Source organism: Haemaphysalis longicornis, unplaced genomic scaffold (genome assembly GCF_048455015.1).
Source record: "Haemaphysalis longicornis isolate Haplotype H1 unplaced genomic scaffold, Haemaphysalis longicornis Haplotype H1 scaffold_5, whole genome shotgun sequence".
NCBI classification, from domain to species: domain Eukaryota; kingdom Metazoa; phylum Arthropoda; class Arachnida; order Ixodida; family Ixodidae; genus Haemaphysalis; species Haemaphysalis longicornis.
This window is the reverse complement of record NW_027526385.1, coordinates 84589389-84610707: the sequence shown is the minus strand read 5'-3', so window position 1 is coordinate 84610707 and position 21319 is coordinate 84589389. Positions and strand designations below refer to the sequence as shown.

The 21319-nt window shown below is 47.5% G+C and overlaps 1 protein-coding gene across 1 annotated transcript in view; it reads right to left on the bottom strand.

The window, feature by feature from the left end:
* Positions 1 to 373: 373 nt before the first annotated feature.
* The window catches only part of LOC144139313 (uncharacterized), a 45309-nt gene continuing 24363 nt past the window's right edge, over positions 374 to 21319 (bottom strand). The window contains exons 4-6 of the mRNA XM_077671700.1: positions 1296 to 1387; positions 970 to 1203; positions 374 to 868 (exon numbers count right to left, since the gene is read on the bottom strand). Coding sequence (XP_077527826.1) covers positions 779 to 868; positions 970 to 1203; positions 1296 to 1387 — 416 coding nt within the window. The 3' untranslated portion in view covers positions 374 to 778. The remainder of the gene's footprint in view (positions 869 to 969; positions 1204 to 1295; positions 1388 to 21319) is intronic.

Below are 21319 nucleotides of genomic sequence, written 5' to 3'. Positions count from 1 at the left end.
AGTTTTAAGATCTTTGGTATCACATTTCTCATCGAGGAGAACCAAGTTCAATTCTTTTCATGCCTTTGGCACCATGTGAGACATCAAGCACTGCGAGAATAGGGCAGCAAGTTTTGATAGCACAACGTGCCCTCCGAGGCGTGATATATCAACCTAATGCCATCGTCTCCTGCAACTGTGCCATTCTTCATTGCTTGGAGCGCCGATGCGACCGTACTGGGAGTTGCTTTAGCAGCCACAAAATACGACCAGGTTCATATGCGAAAAAAAAAGGGGTAACCCATGTTTGGTATTCAGAGACACAGAAACCAATAAGACAATTTTTAGGATAAGTTTTAATATTGATGTTTATTTGCGTACTTGAAAACTTTTTTGTTAATTTCAGTTATTTGTTCTTATTTGCAACAGAAATTGGCATGTAATTTGATTCTAATAGGCCATCTGTTGCATACCACTGTTTGACCTTGGGGTCATTGCCAAAATCTGAGTGCTTCGTAAACGAGGCAACACGACGTGAGCTTCGGATCTGACACAGTGGCAATTTTGAATTCTGCAACAGTTTGAAGTGTATATATTTACACTTCCCATTCTGACAACGCTGCCCCATTTATCTTCTAAGATTCAGGGCTCAAAATTTTGCACGTATGTTCTACAGATGACCTCCTGCAGTGATTAATGGCACCTCTGGCGGTACGGTACAGTACTCGGAGCGGCTTATGGGAAGGTTCTTCCGCAGGGCGAAAGGTTTGAAAATTGGCACCCGGTGCGGTTCTGTAGATTAACGGTAGCGGCTTGAGGAAAGGTTCTTCTGCAGGGCAAAATCTTCGACAATGCTGAACAAGCACGAAGCCGTTCGAACTCGTTGATCCTGTTTTTTGAAACAAAATCATAAAAAGGGCATATAACCATACACAGATCCAAATACTAACAAAACAAAACAATTTTGTAAGAACTTTTTCACTGACTTACCTCGGGAACACCCTGTAATATTCTTGTGTTCAGCATTGTTTTTTCTACAATGTTGGCTAAAGTAGCGCCAATCTTCTGGTCTAGCAGCGTGTTCTCTTGACATGTTTGAAATTTATTATAACTTGCTACTATTCTTGCCAAGAAATATGGAAGTGCTTCAAAGTCGTCATAATTGGAGAGTTTTTCCACAGCTCCATTCAGATCATCCAGGATTGTATCCTCGAAGTAAACGTTCTAGATAAAACGCAGCAATGAAGTGCAAATGAAAGGTTACAGAATATTGAATATCAAGCACAATTTGTATTACTATACACGTTTGTACTCACACGATAATAATGACGAGTATAGCGGAAGTACTCCGACACAGCCGTAAGTCGGAACAACGGATTTTCACACCCGTAACATTTCTGTAAAGTTACTGAAAAAAATGCAGAGAGTGAAATACTATTTGCAATGAACCAACCCTGTATTCATTTGTACTGAGGCGGGCTGTGGCACACAAAAATAAATATAACGAATAAGAGTACACTAAACCAAGCCAAGATATTGAGACACAGATATTTTCCACTTTCTCATAGTAAATAAACAAGAGAATTTTTTGATTTTATAATATACGACGCTTTATTACTGAGCCGGTGTGCTACACGTCTTAGTACTCTTAGACAATGCCAAACAAAGTGTGTGTGTGTGCCCTGAAGAACGGAGAATATTTCTTATACTGTGGAGACGTGTGGAGCCATTCACTGCATAAAAACTATTTTAAAATGACAACGTAAGCTCTGGTTGAGATGGTGCCATTGTTACTTTTGGTCCACGCATGTTTTCAACTCTGTGTGGTATTTTGTATGGAAAATTGCAAGCCTCGTCCTGCAAATGTTGTGGAAGCTTAGATGGTAGAGCATCGATTGCGCGAATCCCATTAAACTGCAAAAGTATTTTATCTTTTTTACACTTCATGGCGGCCGCCGTTTTTTGCAGGAAAACAGAGATGTCACGTTTACACAGAATGAAGTGCTTAAGGTGTTTGCCTAAAAAAATTCGGGTACCTCCAGCCTACCTTGCGAATCAATGATACAACAGAAACCGTGGAAGTGGTATTTATAAAAAATGGGAATCAATGAAGGAAGAGTGGAGGCAAAAGAAAGCTATGATTGCTACTCTGCTTAAGGCCGGGGTTGCTTTCAGGCAAGGGGAAAGGGTCAACTAGGTATGAAAGAGAAGAACAGGAAAGGGAAGATGGAACTAGCACCGTGCATAAAGATATCCCCAGTGCATCGGAAGTATATGCTGGAATTCCTGGTTGCCTCACGCGTCTATCACACTATAACGTCTTGCACTGGTGTGCAGTTTGCCATTAGTTTTGGAGCGCCTTTATTGACTAGGGGAAGATGAGGGAGAAGCTTTTTTATGTAAAATCTACTCAGAGAATACACAACGTGGTTCGAGGGGGCCGTTATAACTGTTGAACGGAGAGCCTGTGCCCCAGTGTTGGCGCGAGAAGCTGTGCTTTCGATGATAAACGTGACCACCCACCTAAAAGGTGCTGAATAGTGTCCTCAGTGGTTGAAGGCTCACACCCGTCAGTCGCAGCCATTTTGATCAAATAGGAGCCTACATTATACAATGCCACACGCAGCCAGGGACAGACAATAATAGTTGCATCATTCTTGGGCCGGGTTTCTTAAAGTGGACATAAAGGTGGTCTCAAAGGCACCAGAACGTTAAATTTTGGTGAACGTTAAATTAAATTCCCCACAGGTTAGCATAGCCTTGTTGGAATTTGTCGTCTCCAGGTCACTATGTCGAGAGCTCTAGCTTCATCAAGTTCAGATTCAGAATTGTGTATAGTCCCGCTTTCTGAATGCCAAAGGAGTTGTAATATATGTGGTTTAATTCCCAATAGCGCCACAACCACCGAGAACACACTGAAAGACAATGTCACATCTTTTTTCGGTCACAAGGATGTAACGTATAGTGTTTTGCGGCTGGCGCTTACTTCGGAGGGACTTCCTAGAGGCATTTAGGCGGTTCTAAAGTGAAAAGTTCTCCCCACATGTAGACCGTGAAGGTTAACGTTATTAAGAAACCAATCAAAATTCACTGCGCCCAACTCATAAACATCAGTGCATAGATTCTACTAATCTGTTGTCTTGAAAGTTTTTAGCGCTTTTAAGTAGGCATCTCGGTCTCAAACGTTGAATGCCAATACGTTTCATTGATGGCTCGGTGAAACTTTTATGACTTATGGGGCATTAAACGGGGAAAAATTATAATGCGGCTTGTCTTCTGGCCGGCCTGCACCGGCGGTGTTCAAACTGTTCTTGTTTGTGGAAGCAGCCAGTGGTATCGACTTGTTAAAAAAGCGAAGCTAGCGTTTGTAAAGGTATTGCAAAGTGCCAAACTACCGTTTGAAGAGCTGGCAGCGGGACCCACCAAAGTAGAAGCCATTGTGAACTTTTATGCTGCGTACTCTTACCTTTTACCCGTCTTGAGTCGGGTATAAGTCTGCTATGGAAGCTGACTCGAGCTGATCTCCTCGTATGACATAGACTCACGCTTGTGTTTAGCCAAACTACCAATCTAGAAAAAGCTTTAAACGCCTGTGTCCGCTCCGATTCCATTTCACCATATCGGCATAGAAAAAGTCCTGCAGAAAGCTCTGAAGAGGGTGAATGAAAGAACGCTTGCTGCAGATCGCACCCGCACACTCCAAATGTGTAGGTCAAATTTCAGTTGGCAAACTCTGTGAGGGCCCTATACTATGTGAGCCCATCTTGCTGCTTGATATTAAAAGAATGAATGTCCGATCACATCATTTGTACACTTCAATAAAGCAAGCTGTCGGGCACGTTGGTGCATTACGATGAGAAATTCGAGCGCGACTCCGACAACGACTCACGAAAGAATGACGGGACAAGCATTCGTTGAGCGCTTGTCCCGTCCTTCTTCCGCGTTCTGATTCGTGCACTAAATCTTGAGCATTTGTAGACCTTCCGTATTTTAGCTGATATCCACAATATGGCGGAGTGTGTTTTTTGGGTGACAAGCACCCCGTCGCCTGTTTAACTTCGTACTTTTCCCACGTAAAAATGTTCAGTGAATTTCAATAGGAGACGGGGTCTTTGTCACCAAAAAAACAAAATTCGCCATTTCTGGAAACCAACTAAAATACAGTTCTACAAAGGCCCAAAAATTAAAGCGCGATTCAGACAACGACACGTGGAAGAACAATGGGACAAGCGTTCAACAAGTGCGTGTCCCTTTAGTTTTCAATGTGTCCTTGCCCGAGTCATGCTCTAATGTTTCATCATAATGCAACAACTTTCCCAACAGCTTGTTTTAAGGCCGTCTACAAATGCAATGCTGGGTGCATTCATTTTTTTATTATCAAGCTGCATGATGGACGTATATATTCTATGTCACGCAATGATGTGCCGAACTGAAATTCGCTGCTACTTATGGTCTCGTGGCCCAGAATGTGTGCATGGATGGTTGCAGTTTAGTCAACGGGAAAGATTGCGGAAGTGCGGAGCACTGATTCGCGATTGGTTTCCTTGTGTATTGTTCTGAGTGCCTTGTGTGGGTCGTCTGCTTATGTGTGCTTTGCTTTATTTCTCTATGATTTTTTTTGCTCGCTTTTTGTGTGTGGTACTTTTTTTTGTTTATTCGATTTATTAGGTTCCGGTGCAATAACATCTCAAATTTTGCGATTTCTGGCATGTCCCCGACATGGGTATACGCAATTATGCGAGAAACAACAATAACAGTCGCAGAAGGCTTCTGAAGACTAGCCTGCGAAGCCCAGGGCGGCTATTCACTCTTCCAGTGCATTTCTCTTTTGATGGCACAAATTCGCTGGGCAACTGCCTCAGAAATGTTTACCATGCCGTCCACTAAAACGTTGTAGAGGTGGCGTACCTGCCGTGCTAAAACTATTCTGGTAAACTTCCCTTCTTATTGGTTTTCCTTCTCATCTTCCCTTTTTTCCTCCTTAGTGAAAAAATCCTGTTTTCTGATCCCTTTTTTTTGTAGTTAGTTTCAAAGAAGAAAACGAATTCTTCTATTCTAATCTCCCTACGTGGCTATGTATGTTATATTTGGCGGGAGGCTCAATGACTTGGCACAGATGACATCGTAGACCCTAAAATGCCCCGCACATGAAATTCTCATTTATGTCTGGAATATAAAAGCGTCAACAGATACAGCTAGATGAGGTGGAGAGGCTGAGCCCAGAGCTCCCGCTTCCTTGGATCTTCACCCGCTGAGAATCAGCTCACCATTCACGGACACCGGCAACGACGGCTCAACCTGGGTGACACGCAGTTAAATTATCTTTTAGTCCTTCGCATTGAATGATTCTCCGACAGTTGGGAGCATTAGATGGAGTTTGACACCGCATACGGCTTCACAGGAGGGCCTGTCACGTTTCTGCACTACTTCCTTTTGCCAACCCCCATTACAGTCCCTTCGTCCCCAGCTCTGCCAATGGTTGCATATAAAGGAGAACAATACCTGTCTCCCAAGCCCCACTCTTCTCTAATTCCTCGCATCCCTTCCCTAAATACGCCAATTTGTCGAAGTCTTTGTAAACAAATAGTTTGTCCACTCCATGGCCCCGAAATGTGGCTAGTGTGTTACGCCTCTGCATCAATACCTACATGCCCTCAACACCAAATCATTACAAGATGGTACTCCTTTATATCGTTGCTTAATTCTCTCCCTCCCTTAATTCCGCTGCATCTATCTCGATCTCCACCCCCTCACCTGGTCTTACCCCAATGCGATACATCGCCCCACATGCAATACATCCCCTACACCATTTCGAGGATGGATTCTGGCGACTTCTGTATCCTTAGACTCTGCAAAACTCTCCATAGATATCATTCTCGCACGATTAGTCTAGAGGGGTGACTGCTTCCACGCTAACCCTGCACTGCCCCGTTCTGCTGACAAATCTCTTTGGTAACACACGCCCAGATCAGCGGTCTCCCAGCCACCCAGAAACTCTGTGTCTCACTCTACCCCCGCTGAGGATCTAAATCCGGGGCCATGGCACTGCTCAAAGGCCGTTAATACCACTCCTTTCTCCTATAGCTAAAGATGGTGATAGTGTGCCTCGCTGGACGTCTTCTTCTTTGGTCAACATCTTCCTTTCCGCTAAAATATATCTTGCGTAGGCATGCAGTGGACTCGCGTAGAACCCACCACAAAACTAAATGATGGCCAGATCAGCATTCTGCTTGTGATCCTATCATCTGGTCAATCCGAGGTAATCAGCCACTTACTTCTCCATCGGTGCTGTGTGGTGTGTTTCGCTTGCTACTCGCAGCTTCGTTGAACGTAAGTAACGAAGGGACATTAAAACTCCGTTCCCGCGTATCAGTTCAAAAGTGGGCTATCTTGGGTAGTGGTTCTTCGCAACGCCGGGCTGACTGGCCTTCCTCATCGTTTGGTTGCTGTATCGGTCCATTAAAGTTAACATGACTCCGCATCGCCCTCATTCAAGAGTATGCTGGCCCTCTTTGTTGAAATAGCTGCAGTTACGGTTACGCCTCAACTCGAGCAGTCATATGTGGTCCTCTACTGATGTGCCTGAGCTTCTGTGTCCTACACAATTTGACCTCCAGTCAACGAAGGCATTATTTCGACCCACAGGAGCCAAAATAAACTCGCCTGCTTTTCTTCCTGAAAAGTTTTATCTCTCGGGTAATCAGACAGACATCATTTGGCACAGCCCAACTGCCGAGTGTAGTAGTCCAGACAGAGTAAATGGAGACTCAAGCGGCTGTAAATCAACCACCGTTATGCTGTTGAACTGAATGTGTTATATGAATCTATCTGCCCTCCTTCTGCAAATTTCTTTCATCCTATTTCGGTAGCCTCTTCGGAAACCTTTTGCTGGCAGCAAGGTGTCCTGTATTTTGGCAGGCGACGCAAAACAACGTTGAGTCACATTCATTACCCTCAGTGTGCCTCCTGGCACAGTCTGTGCCCACACTGCGGGAAGGACACAATTCGACCATGTGTCACTGGTTATGACAGTTGAAACACACGATTCTCTTTAGACTTTACTCAGTCACTCGTACCCGCTCCATGTAATATTTGACAACTTTTCGAAGTGTAGTTTAGCTGAATGTAAGGATTTCCCGGTCGCGTTTACCTATTTTTTGTACAGCAAGTACGTCTGCCTGTTCGCATCTGATCCAGCTTAGGATTGTCACGTTGCTTTCGTTTTATCGACCTGAATAACACCTATAATTGTGTGTTTGTTTGATTGCTTGAGTTTAACGACAACTTCAATGGTTTTAAGAATTGCCATTTTGTCGAAAAGTGAGGTGGCCAATTTGAGTTACCTTCACAGCGTGATTTATATTATACAGTATATTTCCACTGTTCGCAGCATCATCAAAGGTTACAGCGGCCATTTCACCCGTATCGGCCCTAGAGGCTGTGAGGCAAATAGCACTGGCGAGTGCATGTCTACGTATCCTTCCAATTTGAAATTTTACGAGTAGTCTGAGTTGCTGTATATATCGTGCCCGACCCACCCTGTCAGATCTCGTGGGAGGCTTCTTTCTTGAAAACAGGACACGCTACTACACCTCAGAACAGGCGAGTTTGTTGTCGGGGTCGTTAATTTCATCAGTGACCGTTTCTGCTCTCGATGGAGGAATCGCTTCGCCGTTATGTGAGCCTTGTTGTAGCGTTTACATATCCATGCCATCTTGCCGTCCTTCTTCAAAAAGCGTACGCAAGTGGGCCGATCTAGCGCCCTCCGTCGCACGAAATCCTGTGGCCGCGGCAGCCGCATAAGCAGCCTCCCCCCACACCGGCAGCTGCGTTCTAAATAGGACGTGGCTCGAAGGGCGTTTGGTGGGATAGGTCTAACCGTCGATCTGGAGGTTGCAAGTTCGTTTTGCCATGCTGCGATGTCCCAACTGGCCTACCTTTCACTTACAGAGATCCAGCACATCCTCAAGATGATGAAGCGCTTTGAAAGGCGTTTGCGTCGCGTAATTGAGCAATCCCTAGCACTATTTCAGAGCGCACGCGACATCCGTCTTCACTAATCGGCACGTCTCTTACAAATTAAAAGCCTTTGTTTAGTGTTTACTGCCGCCATGGAGAGAGTGATGCTAAGCCGTGCACGGTGGTCCATGCGCAGGTTTCCGAACTCATGCGCGTGCCTCTCGGCATCCTCGTGCCTTCAAAAGTGCCACTTTGTTATGAGCGTCTCTACAATCTTCATCATTGTCCATATTGGCAGCAAATTAAAAATCCCCAACACCGTCTTCACCGCTCGGCCCATCTACGTATTCCCGCGAGCCATCAAGCCACGAGGGGTGTCTCATGGGCCTCTGCTCTTGGAAGGCGCAAAGGAAGTTTTTCAGAATAAAAAATGTAGCCTGCACTGAGCCTATCCTGGAAGGCCACCTATTATGCTTGAAAACGGTCAGCATAAAAAGGAGCTGCAGTAACATCAAACCGAGGTTCAGCTACTGCGTAGGAAACTCAGCTTCATAAGCAAATTCACCCATCTCAAATGGTCAATCTCTCCAGCCTCTCAACAGGAGTCTCATAGACGGAGCAGGTCGCATGCAAAAAAACTCCCACCTCCCCTCGCGGGAACCCCTGTGTAAATGCGACGCAAAAGGGGTTCACGTTGCAGCGTTGGAGAGCGGAGGAACGGCGCTGGAACGATGCAGCGGAGCGCCGCAGTCACCGCGTTTTATAGCGCGCATAACGGTGAGTTTACGCGGCTGCGCCAGTGCGTCTGCCACGGCTGTGACGCAACACAATCCAACACAATCCACTTTCATCCAATCGAATCCAAATCCAAACCAATTCAATCCAATCCAAGCCAAGCCAAACCAATATAACCCAACCCAACCCAACCCAATCCAACCCAATCCAATCCAAGCCAAGCCAAGCCAAGCCAAGCCAAGCCAATCCAATCGAATCCAATCCAATGGCCTTCGCGAGAGTGTTCGCTATCGGAGAGGAGAGGGGGTGAGCGCCGGAGAGCGCAGCTGGCGCGGCGAGGAGAATAAGGGAGGGGTGGACACCGACAACGGCGACAACGCCGGATGGATGCAGGGACAAGGCGAGTGAATGAGATGCGTTCGCATCTAAAAAGAACAAGTCTTCTAAACCCGAGAACGCCCGCTAGGGGGCCGAGACGTGCATATGCGCTTCAAGCCGGCTCTGTGTTTTTTTTTGTTTGTGAGAGCGGAAGTTCGCCTCCTGCGCCTATGTGAGTGGTACCAAAAGACTCGGCAAGGTGCAAGGATTCTCCAGACACCAGCTGCAGAGTTCTTCGACGATCGGATGCCCAAATATCGCTTCACAAAGACTGTGCCACGTTTCCCGGTGAGCTAGGCCTAACCAGGCATAGCACGCCACCGACCCACCCCGACGCCGGCACCGCCGGCCCGCCAGCTGCGGTTCGTCGGAACTGCCACGTAAGCCCGATGGAAACTACCGTCGAAGGCGAAGACATCGACCCGGCGGAGCTCGCCCGCCCAGGTTGGGCCGAAGTCCGCCGAAAGCAACAAGCTCTCAAGGCAGCGGAACAAGCTGCCCTTCAGGCAAGTGGAAAACACCACACCAATAATCCCCCACGCAAGAGTGCGCGTCGCACTGCAAAGCGCAAGCCTCCCGCTGAGCCTCTACCAGAAGATGACATTAAGATAATCCTGCGCCCGCATGGTGGCCTGGCACTCACGGCCATCTCTCTAGCCACGCTAGCAGACACTGTTCAAAAACAAGCGGGTCTTGATCCCTACAGCGCCGATCAGGTCCGTATTCAAGCTACATCGAATTTCATCGTCGTGAGCACACCCTCGGAAGCTCGCGCTCGACAATATGAAAAAATCACTTCTCTTGTGCTGAAAGGCCATCAGTACGAAATCTCCACGCACGTGTCGGCCCCAGCAAACACTGTGACGGGAGTGATTTTTAACATTCCCGAGGATGACACACCAGAACAAATCCTCATCAGTGTTTGTCAATACAACCCTGGCCTCCGAATACTGGACGCCAAGCGGCTCAATTCCTCTAATATTGCACAAATCCTTTTTGATGGAACCAAAGTTCCCTATTGGATCCGATACCGGGCTGCAACTTACCGTTGTAAGCCTTTCCGCAGGAAATCTGAAGCATGTACGGCATGCTGGCAACCTGGACATCGCCGGGACGTTTGCCCCAACGCACAAGCACCTCCAAGATGCCCCACCTGCGGACTGGTGACTGCTCCCGAGGACCACCCGTGTGTACCAAAGTGCATTGTCTGTGGAGGTCCCCATCTTACCGGAACTGTGGAATGCCCTAAACGGTACCAACCACGCCGCCACCCGAAGTCATACGCGCAGGCGGCGACCCAGAACACGACACCGACAAAAGAAGACTTCCCTCCCTTGCCGGACAACGAGCAGCAAGAGTCCTCAAACTCACCCCCCAACAAGAATATTCCTTCCAAGAGCATGCCACAACGCGGCAAGCCCAGAAAAGAAGACCCAGTCGGAAACCAGGTGAGCTGCCCAAGCGCGCCATCCAGTAGCTCGCCTCAATCCCCGAACCACCCTTCTTTGACATCTACCCCTCACCTTGATGTTTTTAAAGAACTACAAGCTATCCGTGCTGAAATCACTATGTTACGTCAGGAGAACGCGGCGTTGAAACGCGAAAATAATGCCTTAAGACAGCAGATGAACTCTCGACCTGTGGAACCTTCACAAAATAGCCCTGATACTGAAAATAATAACGGAACTCCCCTCGAACCACCGCCAAAACGAAAAGCAGTCTCGGCCGACGCCACTCCTACAACTATTTCCCCCATTTCGGAAGAACGACTTGCATCCATCGAAAATGCATGCAGAAATGCACTGGCTGAACAAAAAGAGGAATATATTAATCTTCATCAAATCCTCTTAACTAACCAATCCACTATGCAAGCTAACATTGAAGCGCTACGTGCTGAAATGCATAACTTCATACAAGGACTGGTAGCCAGCAATACTGCCCCAATCCTTGCGCAAAATATTCCCATCCCACCTTTCAATCCCGCCAATGGACAAGCGTCATAAGCCAATTAAAGTCTGGCAGTGGAATTGCAGGGGCTTTATCCGAAAACGCCCCAACCTGGAGATGCTTCTTTCAACGGAATCAGAAACACCTTCAATTATAGCCTTACAGGAACCTGGCCTCAAGGTAAAACTCACAGGGTACCAAACATTTCAGTCTAGCAATAATCCGTATACAGCTACGCTAGTGCAACGAAACATCCCCGCGGAACGTCAGCAATTCGATAGCATCGACATACCTCATGATTTTGTCGTATTATATCCTCCAAAACGCGCTGCCTCCCGACTTTATATACTGAATGTGTATAGCAGCCCTCGAGAACACGCCCACAGCTTTACTCAACTATTCGCTCTTGCCTCACGAGCCGCGCAACAGCACCCACTAGTTGTGCTAGGTGATTTCAATGCCCCTCACACGGCGTGGGGCTACAGCCAATCCACACGAAAAGGCCGCCTCTTATGGGAATTGGTACAATCTCAACGGCTCACTGTTGAGTCAGATCCTTCAATCCCCACGCGGATAGGTAATAGTGCACAAAAGGACACTTCGCCAGACCTCTCTTTTACACGCCGGATAGATGTGGCAAAATGGAGCTGCACGACCCACACTTTGGGCAGCGACCACTTTATCATTCAACTTGACATTCAGTTTGCTTCCACGTTAACACCACGCCTTCGACAACAATATCTCACCGATTGGGACGCCTTCAGACGTGCTTGCGAGCAGAACTCTCCCCCCGAGGTCAATGCCGCTACACTTCAGGAGTGGGTTAACGAACTGATAGACACAAAACGGCAGTACGATCAGCTAATAGACCCAGATATTCCCGCTGAAACGGTGGACACTCGCCTACAGCACCTGTGGGACGCGTACAAAAGCTTACAGCGCAGATGGAGGCACCAGAAACATAATAGACGCCTTCGCCTTAAGCTAGCAAACGTTGGTAAAGCAATAGAAGCATACACAGCCGAGTTGACCCGCGCACAATGGGGGCAGTTTTGTGACCAGATGAAAGGCAACCTTGGCATGCGTCGCACTTGGGCCATATTGCGCCATATGCTCGATCCCGGTCACTCCCGAACAGCCAACAACCATCGCCTCACAAAAATAATCCAGACATTCCCTGGAACTAACCAAGAACTTCTAGAACGCCTCCAAGCACTATACATAGCCCAGGGGAGCACGATATCGCTTCCGCCTTATCAAGGAACGGACAACGAGGAGCTCGATAAAGATATAACCGAAGCCGAGGTCAGAGCGGCACTCCTTACCATCCGGCCTGGGTCAGCACCAGGTCTGGATGGCGTAACAAACAAACTGCTACGCAACCTTGATGACAACTCCATCACAGTATTGACCCAATACTATAATTACTACTGGACCAATGGAATCCTACCTCCTACGTGGAAACACGCCAAAATTTCCCTAATACCTAAGCCTGGAAAACCGCTCAGCCTTGAACACCTTCGTCCAATTTCTATTACGTCATGTATGGGAAAAGTCTTGGAGCACGTTGTCCACGCGCGTCTGGTAAAATATATTGATCGAACCGGGGCATTTCCGCATACTATGATAGGATTCCGGCATGGGTTATCTACCCAAGACATACTTCTACAACTACAACACGAGGTCATCACACCTCCCTCCAAAGTGGACGCGGCAGCCATTCTTGCACTTGATCTCAAAAAAGCTTTCGACCGAGTATCCCATACAACCATACTCCAAAATTTAGAATCAATAGCTCCAGGCCAACGCACGTACAACTATGTAAAGAACTTCTTAACCGCCCGCACTGCAGTGCTACAAATTGGGGATATTGTAACCGACACCATACCCCTTCCTTCAATAGGCACTCCTCAAGGGGCTGTACTCTCCCCCCTGCTTTTTAACTTGGCCCTGCTCAATCTTCCTCAGCAGCTTGCTCGGATTCCTCATCTTCAGCATAGTATTTATGCTGATGACATAACCCTTTGGACGTCGGGAGGCAGCGACGCACCAATAGAAGATGTTCTTCAAACCGGGGCTGACATAGTAATTGCAGAAGCCACTAAGGCAGGCCTTGAATGCTCCCCAGAAAAGTCCGAACTTCTTGTACTTTCAGCGAAACGAACTTCTCCGTCAAATACCTCAATAAAAATCCATATGAGCCACACAAACGTACCGTCAGTACCGAGCATAAAAATCCTAGGGCTCACTATACAGAGTAACCGAGCCAACACTCGTTACATAGCACAACTAACTTCTCAGGTCAACCAAACGATAGGCCTCATACGCCGCATTACTGTCCGCAACAAGGGGCTAAAAGAGACCGAGCGAATACAGCTAATTCAAGCTTTTGTAATTAGCCGCATTACTTACTCCTTGCCATATCTTAATCCCTCTCCATGTGAATTATCTAAAATCAATTGTCTGCTTCGGAAAATTTATAAAACTGCTCTCCAGATACCTCAAAGTACTTCCACTGCCCGACTGGAACAGCTCGGCGTCTATAATACCGCGGAAGAGCTAATCGAAGCTCACCTGCTTAGCCAGTACTCTCGCCTGTCGGAAACACCTACCGGCCGACACATTATGAACAGGATAGGCATCAAAGCCCCAATAATAAGTGACGCGCGTGTCCCCATTCCCCAAGAAATTCATGGATTTCTACGTGTGCGCCCACTCCCGCGCAATATGCACCCAGTGCACAATCAGAAGCGGAGAGAACAGCGTGCACGGGCATTGGCTAAAAAGTACCCCATCAGGCCAAATACGGTATATGTAGACGCTGCTAGTTACAGACATCACGAAGCATATGCAGTGACGGCTATATATGACCCCATGGCACCCCCCCTCAATTCTCTCACCATACGTACGCGCCACGCGTCATCGGCGGAAGAGGCGGCTATTGCGCTGGCTATATCACATCGGCCGACCCCGGCAATTATAATTTCTGATTCGAAAACGGCCATCAAAAATTTTGCCAAGGGGAATATTTCTCCCCTGGCGCTCAAAATTCTCCTTCAAAATCCTCCAACCTCCCAGGTGGAGCTGATCTGGACTCCTGCCCACACAGGGCTGGGGGGCAATGAAGCGGTCCACACAGCAGCTCGAGAGCTTACCATCCGAGCAGGACCTACTCTTGTCCCCCTCCATGGAGCCCAGTCGGCTCGCGACAGCCTATTGAGCTTCCACGATGTCACTGCGCATTACCGCCTCACCCGCCGTCGATACCCGCCTGCTCACCCGGAACTGACTAACGCCGAGGAGCGACTCTGGCGCCTCATGCAAACTAACACTTTGTCATGTCGAGCCAGGCTGAATTTAATTTACCCTACTGTGTACCCCTCACCCAATTGCCCTGCATGTGGTGCACACGAGACCATCACACATCTTATGTGGAATTGCCCCAAAGACCCTTTTCCCTTAATACCCACTGGCGAGCACTGGGAGGAGGCGCTGGGCAGCTCAGATCTGCAGGTTCAGAAGAATCTAACGGAACGAGCGGCCGAGGTCACCGGCAAGATACAGCTGTCGGTCACCACACCTCAGTAACCCAGAATGTATAAAATAAAGTTTTCTCTCTCTCTCTCTCTCTCTAAACCCCAGTTTTCAGGGGCCTGCTCACAACCAATAACGGAACGGCTCGTCCAACGTGACGACAAAATCAAATTTGAGAATAAAAAAAATAACAGAAAGCCTTTAGTGGCATCAGCGAATTACAAGAACAGTTTAACTGCTTGAGAAATGACTTGGAGCAGGTAGCCAAACAAATGCGCCATTTGCTCGGAATGGTCAGACCGGAGGTTGTTAACGAAAGAACAAGCAGAACCGCTAAATGATATCTTTCGTTGCTTCCCATTGCCAATCGGTTGATCATACAGTAGAATTGCCGCAGAACCATCTAAAATAGACGTCTTCTTAAGTATCCCGTGTCTACGACCCGGCTTGTTGCTTTACTGTTACAAGAAATCAACCTAACCAAAAACCCAATACGAAAACCAAAAACCGCCATTTTACAAGCTGCGGTACTGGTTCATAAGTCTTGCCATGCCGTTCAACATAGGTGGCATGCAGCTAGCAACTCTTATAGTGAGGTTATAGTCGTTCGAAACCAACCGCCGGGAGGCAAACCAATGCTATTGAATCTCCATTAATTCCAGGCAACAATGCAATTGTAATACTACAGACACGAATGAATAGCCCACCTGTTTTCGCTTTAGGTTTCTGGTTCAGTAATTATTGGAGGAGACTTTAAGGCAAAAAGTAGCCCATCGGGATTCTCTCATTCTGATCAACAAGTATAACTCTTAGCACAAGCCCTCCAACTCAGCTCCCTCCAGCTGAGAAATGAACATTCCTACAGATCTGAGTTAAACTTCACACTCCTCAGCGGGACACCACGCCGGACCTCGTGACAACTACACCCGGTATAATCAAGCAATGGCAAATTCAAGACTCCACTTGAGGTAGCGACCATTTCCCCATCTTGCTTCAACAGTAAGATGCTTCGCTCTAAACATGCGTATATCGTAACAAACTGAAATCTCCTTCGATCCCGCTTTCAAATTATTGCCCGACCGGACCTTCCGTAGTTCATACATGCCGTCTCCGATGATCGTACAACAGCTGCGGAATCAGTCATCGGCACTGTTGAGGCTGACAACCCAGACAGCTATATGCATAGGTTCCTTTAACGGCTCAATGTCTCACCAGGAAGTATCGAGAAAGTGGCAAACTTTCACCCTGACATCATGAAATGGAAACGAAAATATAAGAAAATCAGCGATTACCAAAAGACATTACAAAGTGAAAACTGGTGTAATATCTTTGCCATCGGGTCGGGTAAGAGGGAGGCCTTTCTCACCTATGGCGCATCTTTCGCAGCCTTTGTGGTAAAGGAAAGACAAAGCTTACTATCATTGGCGAAATAAGAATGCAGTCTGGCAATTGCAACGTAGGAAAAACTATTATCGATGCCCTGTTTCCACATGATATGAAGGATAAAATGGCAATAAAATCTCTTGCAGACATCTGCATGCCGCACCCTCTAGTCGAACTCGACACTTTTACCCTGGGAGAATTTCACGTGGCGCTAGCCCAAGCCAAATTACGATCATCAGATCCGCTCCGGGAAATGATAAAACCACTTCGCAAGATATCCACAATCTCTCAACGCACGGCCATGAAGCCCTCCTGAGTATTGTCTACGAAATAATGGGAAGCGGGACAAGTCCACGAGCACTTGAAGCCTACCATCGTTCATCCCATCCCGGAAGCCTGGTAAAAAAACCCGAAGGCCGGAAAATTTGTGACCCATTGCACTAACTCATATCAGGTGCGAGGCGATTGAGCGGTTAGTTAACCGACTTGAGATCGATTTCGAGCGCACAGGTTGGTTTCATCCATCGCTAACCGGCTTCAGACATAATCCTAGTACACACGACTACATTTGGCTTCACCTAAGCGTCGTGAATCGTACATTCCGAAAGCAACTCCCTGATTTCATTCTGGCGCTTGGTATGCACAAAGCATTTGATAACATCCGCCCATAAGGGATCGTACACGAGCTCGCCGTGGCTTTCCCAAGTAAAAAAACACAAGTTTCGATCCGCATTTTTCTTCAGCATCGACCAATCAGGTTATATCCGCGATATGAATCACCCATGAGGTAATATCTTGATATTGGAGTTCCGCATGGGTCTATTCTTGGTCCGCTCTTCTTCCACTAAGATATGAATAGAGTCGCCCGCAAAGTGGAGTGGACTCAGCCACTAGCTTTGTATTATGCTGACGGTATGGTCATATGGACTAAAGCAGCGTATTATGACAACAAAGACCTTATGCAACCTCAGCTACAAGACGCAGTCTTCAGCCTTGAAGCATCCCTTTGGAACTTCAACTTCAATCTTTCTCTAAATAAGACTGAGTTTCTGAGCATTGATGGCACAAACTCAAAAAATTCAATGCAAGTCATCCAACTCCTAAATTGCAACAAAACTATCGACTGAATGCTATCATTAGACTGTTTGGCCTGCAAGTGAGCAATTGTACTAGCCCTTAACGCGTGGATATGACCCCGACGCACCTCATGGAGATCCACCATCCGTTTAATATCAAGAATATGTAACAAGTTCTCAGTAAATCTTTGGTCTCATTTTAGCCCGTGCTATAGTCCACGACAAGATGACATATTGTTTCCGCATCTACGAGCTCAAGTCAAGACAAGTCCAAGACTCAGCATTCTTATCTTGACACTAATCAGGATAGTTACTGGACTTCCAAGGCATGCAAGAACGGACATCTTTAAGCAAGCTGTCTCTATACCAGCTGTTACTACTTGGTCGCAGAAACACAACTCTTATTTTGAAAAGATCTCGAGCATGCTTGTAAGTTACGCGCGATACAAAGGCGGGATCTTCTAAAGAGTTTATTTAATCCCGAGACTGTCCAGAACACGCTTCCACAATAGGAAAGACTTTTCCTAGGCATCATTCGTTGGCGCCCCAGTTCTCGGTGACAACCGGAAGCCAGGTAACAATATCTGAAAAAGCTGCCAAAAACAGCTGCAGCCATCGCGTGGAAATGTCCAGAACGTCGTCAGCTTGATGGGTCTCTCATCATCACTAACACCTGTTGACTGACCAACGAAGCAGAACGTTTTGGAATACTAGTCGCTCTACAAGGCATTCAGAATCACTCAGAACCACTACAAAAAACGAAATTCAGATTCGTAACGGACTCTTGCGTGGCTTTCCGGAAAGCCTTCACGAAACGTTTTACTGTGAATTTTATGCAAACCAAAGAACTGAGTTTTTAGAGAATGAAAGTCCCATGGCTTGAACACTAGCACATTCACCAGGAGCGCAGGGCAATAACTGGCACATAATGCTCCCTGGGAGTGCGGACGAAACCCTCCCTTGGTCATCACGTCATCACTGAGGGGGGCACCAAGCAGACGTACGCCCAAACAGACGTGCCCACTACCAACTGGCAACACAAGTACCCACGATTGAAACGACCCAGCAGACAACGATAGGCCGAAGCTTCTCCGCCTTTAAAGATGATACAGAGACAAGAAGTATTCCCCAACAAGGTGTATCCTAAGGCGGCTTACACACCGGTCATCATTTCTAAATGCACAAGAAATCAGGAGTTGGCATCCAAATGTACCTTTTGTGCGGCACAGACTATCCCCAATCTCGTTCATCTAATTTCGCCTTGTTCAGCATTCATAAGGGGCCAAAGAGTACTCCTAGAGTCTCAGGCAGCCCCACATACACTAATACCGCACTTGCAGCCTATTAGAAGCGATCTACCACTCTTGAAAGGGTAGCAAGCTTTGCTGTACAAAGTTGTCTGTACTGAGTTGTATAGTAGCTGACTAACTCCGACCTTTTTTTTCAAGTGTTCGTACCCGCGACTGTACTCCTGTGGACCTTCCTCACAGTGCTCCACATACCAACGACCAGTGCTTATGTGAGCACTAAAAGCGTGCCTGCAGCTAACCGGAACAGAAACACCAAACGACTACAACGTCATGCGATCACTATTTCTAACACGGGTCTTCCTCTTCCATTCTTCCCCTAACCCACACTAGGGCCTCGGACCTCTTCTAATGTGGATGTCATTGATTCATTCATATGTCTTTCTTGACCTTCCAGCGCAGCACCATGGGTGACGCAGCAGCGAAAACTACTCTGTAATAAACTTCGTCCTGTCATCCCCAACTACGTGGACACACTTGGGTGTGCAACGAAAGGTTCTTTTCGGAGCCTGCTCGAGAAATATTTTCCCTGCCACAGGCTTCCGCACTTTAGTCACTCCGTCTCACCAGAACTGAGGTGAACCGCTCCCTCTCACTCCATCAGTGCATTTTTTGTGATCGGCAACCACCTACCAGCTGATTCGCCGTGATAGGCCAGCGCAACTTGTTGGCAGAAGGATTGTGCTGATCATTATGTTAAATATGCGGCTCGCACGGGCACCGGAGCCAGGGCCAGGTCGCCCCTCGCACTCGGGGCAGTTGCTCGGGATCAGCCCACCGAACGGGCGACCGGCTTTGTGGCTCCCTTTGTGAGTCGCTTTTTGAAACACCCTTTCTCTCCAAATGACCCCAGAGCCTTCCATCCCAATCGAAGCGCTCCTAATTTCCCTCTTTTGGTTTCCAGAGGACTTTGAATTCACTGCAAAAGCGGTATATGTTGAACCTCTAAGTTTTATTTCCGGTAAAAGCGGTTTACTCGGCGACACTCTGGGATCCACTTCCCACCATCGAGCACTCTTTCGCTGGTTTATTCCTTTTGCCACCATTTATGTATTTTATAAGTTGCTCAGTCGGCTGAAAACGCTTGTTGCGCAGTTATCAGATGACTGTGGAGAATGAACCGAAGAGCATATTGGCCTAAAAATATCCGAAAGTCAATGCTGCTGCTGCTTCAAATTCCACCGAATCGAGTGGCTGCAAATACCTTCCCATAAAAGACCAACTTGCCTGGTTGCAACACCGGAGTGAGCCCATATTCCATCTTCAGCTTCACAATAAGGCTCGACGCGTCGCTAGAGTGCAAGCTATCTGCTCTAAATACGGTAATATCCCAATTGCACGATACACTGACGCGGCCACATATCCGCATCGGCAAGCCCATGCTGTGTGTGTAACAAATGCAGCAGGGCATGAAATGACCGCTCTCACAGTCCACCCAACATCTGCAGAGGCTGCCGAGGAGGTTGCAATTGCCCTAGCCGCCACGACGGGTGACGACGTCATCACAGTGCTGACAGACTCCCAGGCAGCTTGCCGTAATTACCTATGGGGACGGATTTCCAACACTGCGCTTAACATCCTCAAGAGCATCCCCCGACTCCCCGAGGTACACCTCGTCTGGGTACCTGGTCATGAATTCCTCCAAGGTAATGAGGCGGCACATGCCGCTGCCCGCGCGCATATACACCGGGCCATTACCGAAGAGGGAACTACTTCGCTTTTTGCCCCCAAAATGGACCCGCTCACGAATTGCGCCGAAATTTTAGCCCACTACCGTTTCGACCGAAGAAAATGCCCGGAACCGCACCCAAGACTATCCAGAGATGAAGCCACCACCCTGAGAAGACTTCAGACAAATACATATCACCACAGCACCCTTCTTCACGCCATTTACCCAACTCAATACCCCGCCACCTGTAATTTCTGTCCTTCTCTTGGCACCCTATATCATCAGGTATGGGAGTGTCAAAGAACCCCGCACCTCCCTCCCAACCCCACCCCATCCTATGAGCAGTGGATGGCTTGCCTGACTAGCCCGGACCTCAGGTTCCAGCAAGACCTGGTGACGAGGGCCCGGACAGCCAGCCGCAGCCAGGGTATCCTGGACTAAGGATGCCCTCCACCAGGTGGGCGCCCTAACATCTGCGCCTCAGGCTCGCAAATAAAGATTTATCAATCAATCAATCATCTTCAGCTTACAAGGCTTTCCAAAAGACATATTCACTGCTGTATTCTGCGCCTCAGTCTGTGCGCATTATCGGTTGCCGGTTTATGTGCGCGCGGTTGAAAGTGGAAGCTGGGGGGCTTGCACCACAACTGTGCCTAATGCCGCTACTGATAACATATCCGTTGTGCTCATGGGAGATTTAAACCTGGAAGGCTCGTGAATTTACGTGCCCTGTCAACTATGCTTCGTAATCAAGTGGTTTGGGTGTGGGTTTGTGCGTTACTCCTGCAGTAGGATGCCTCGGTTTGTAGAGGCAAGTGTACCGCCAGTTACCACGGACCTAGCTCGTTGTGGTGCGTTCCACATTTGGAGAACTGTGAGAGCCGGCGTACAAAACGATCCCGGCCCGATAGTCATGCATGAGGAAGACGACGAATTAGATCGATATGATGATGACTAGTACTAACGCAGTAAAAAAAGATGGCGCAACACATAAGAACAAATCTCAAACCTAATCCAATGCGTGCTGGTTTCGTCCTTCAGTACTCATATCGCAAGATATACTCCAGCTTCGCTATGCTTCAAGCCTTCCACGACGTAGAGCTAGCTTCTCAAATCTTTTTACTATCCCATGTACAGTAGTGGTCGGAGAAATAAACAACGCAGCACAAGGAGCAAACGCTGCAAAATGCGTGTTGTGTTATGTTTTATGACATATAAGCAACTAAGGCTATCGTGCGCCAAACGAAAGGTTTGGTGTTTTTGTGGGTAAGAACCAATTGCTTTATTTTGTTATAGCTTGTTTACAAGTCCAGCTTTTTTTAAAAAACTAAAGACAGGAAATTTTAACAGCA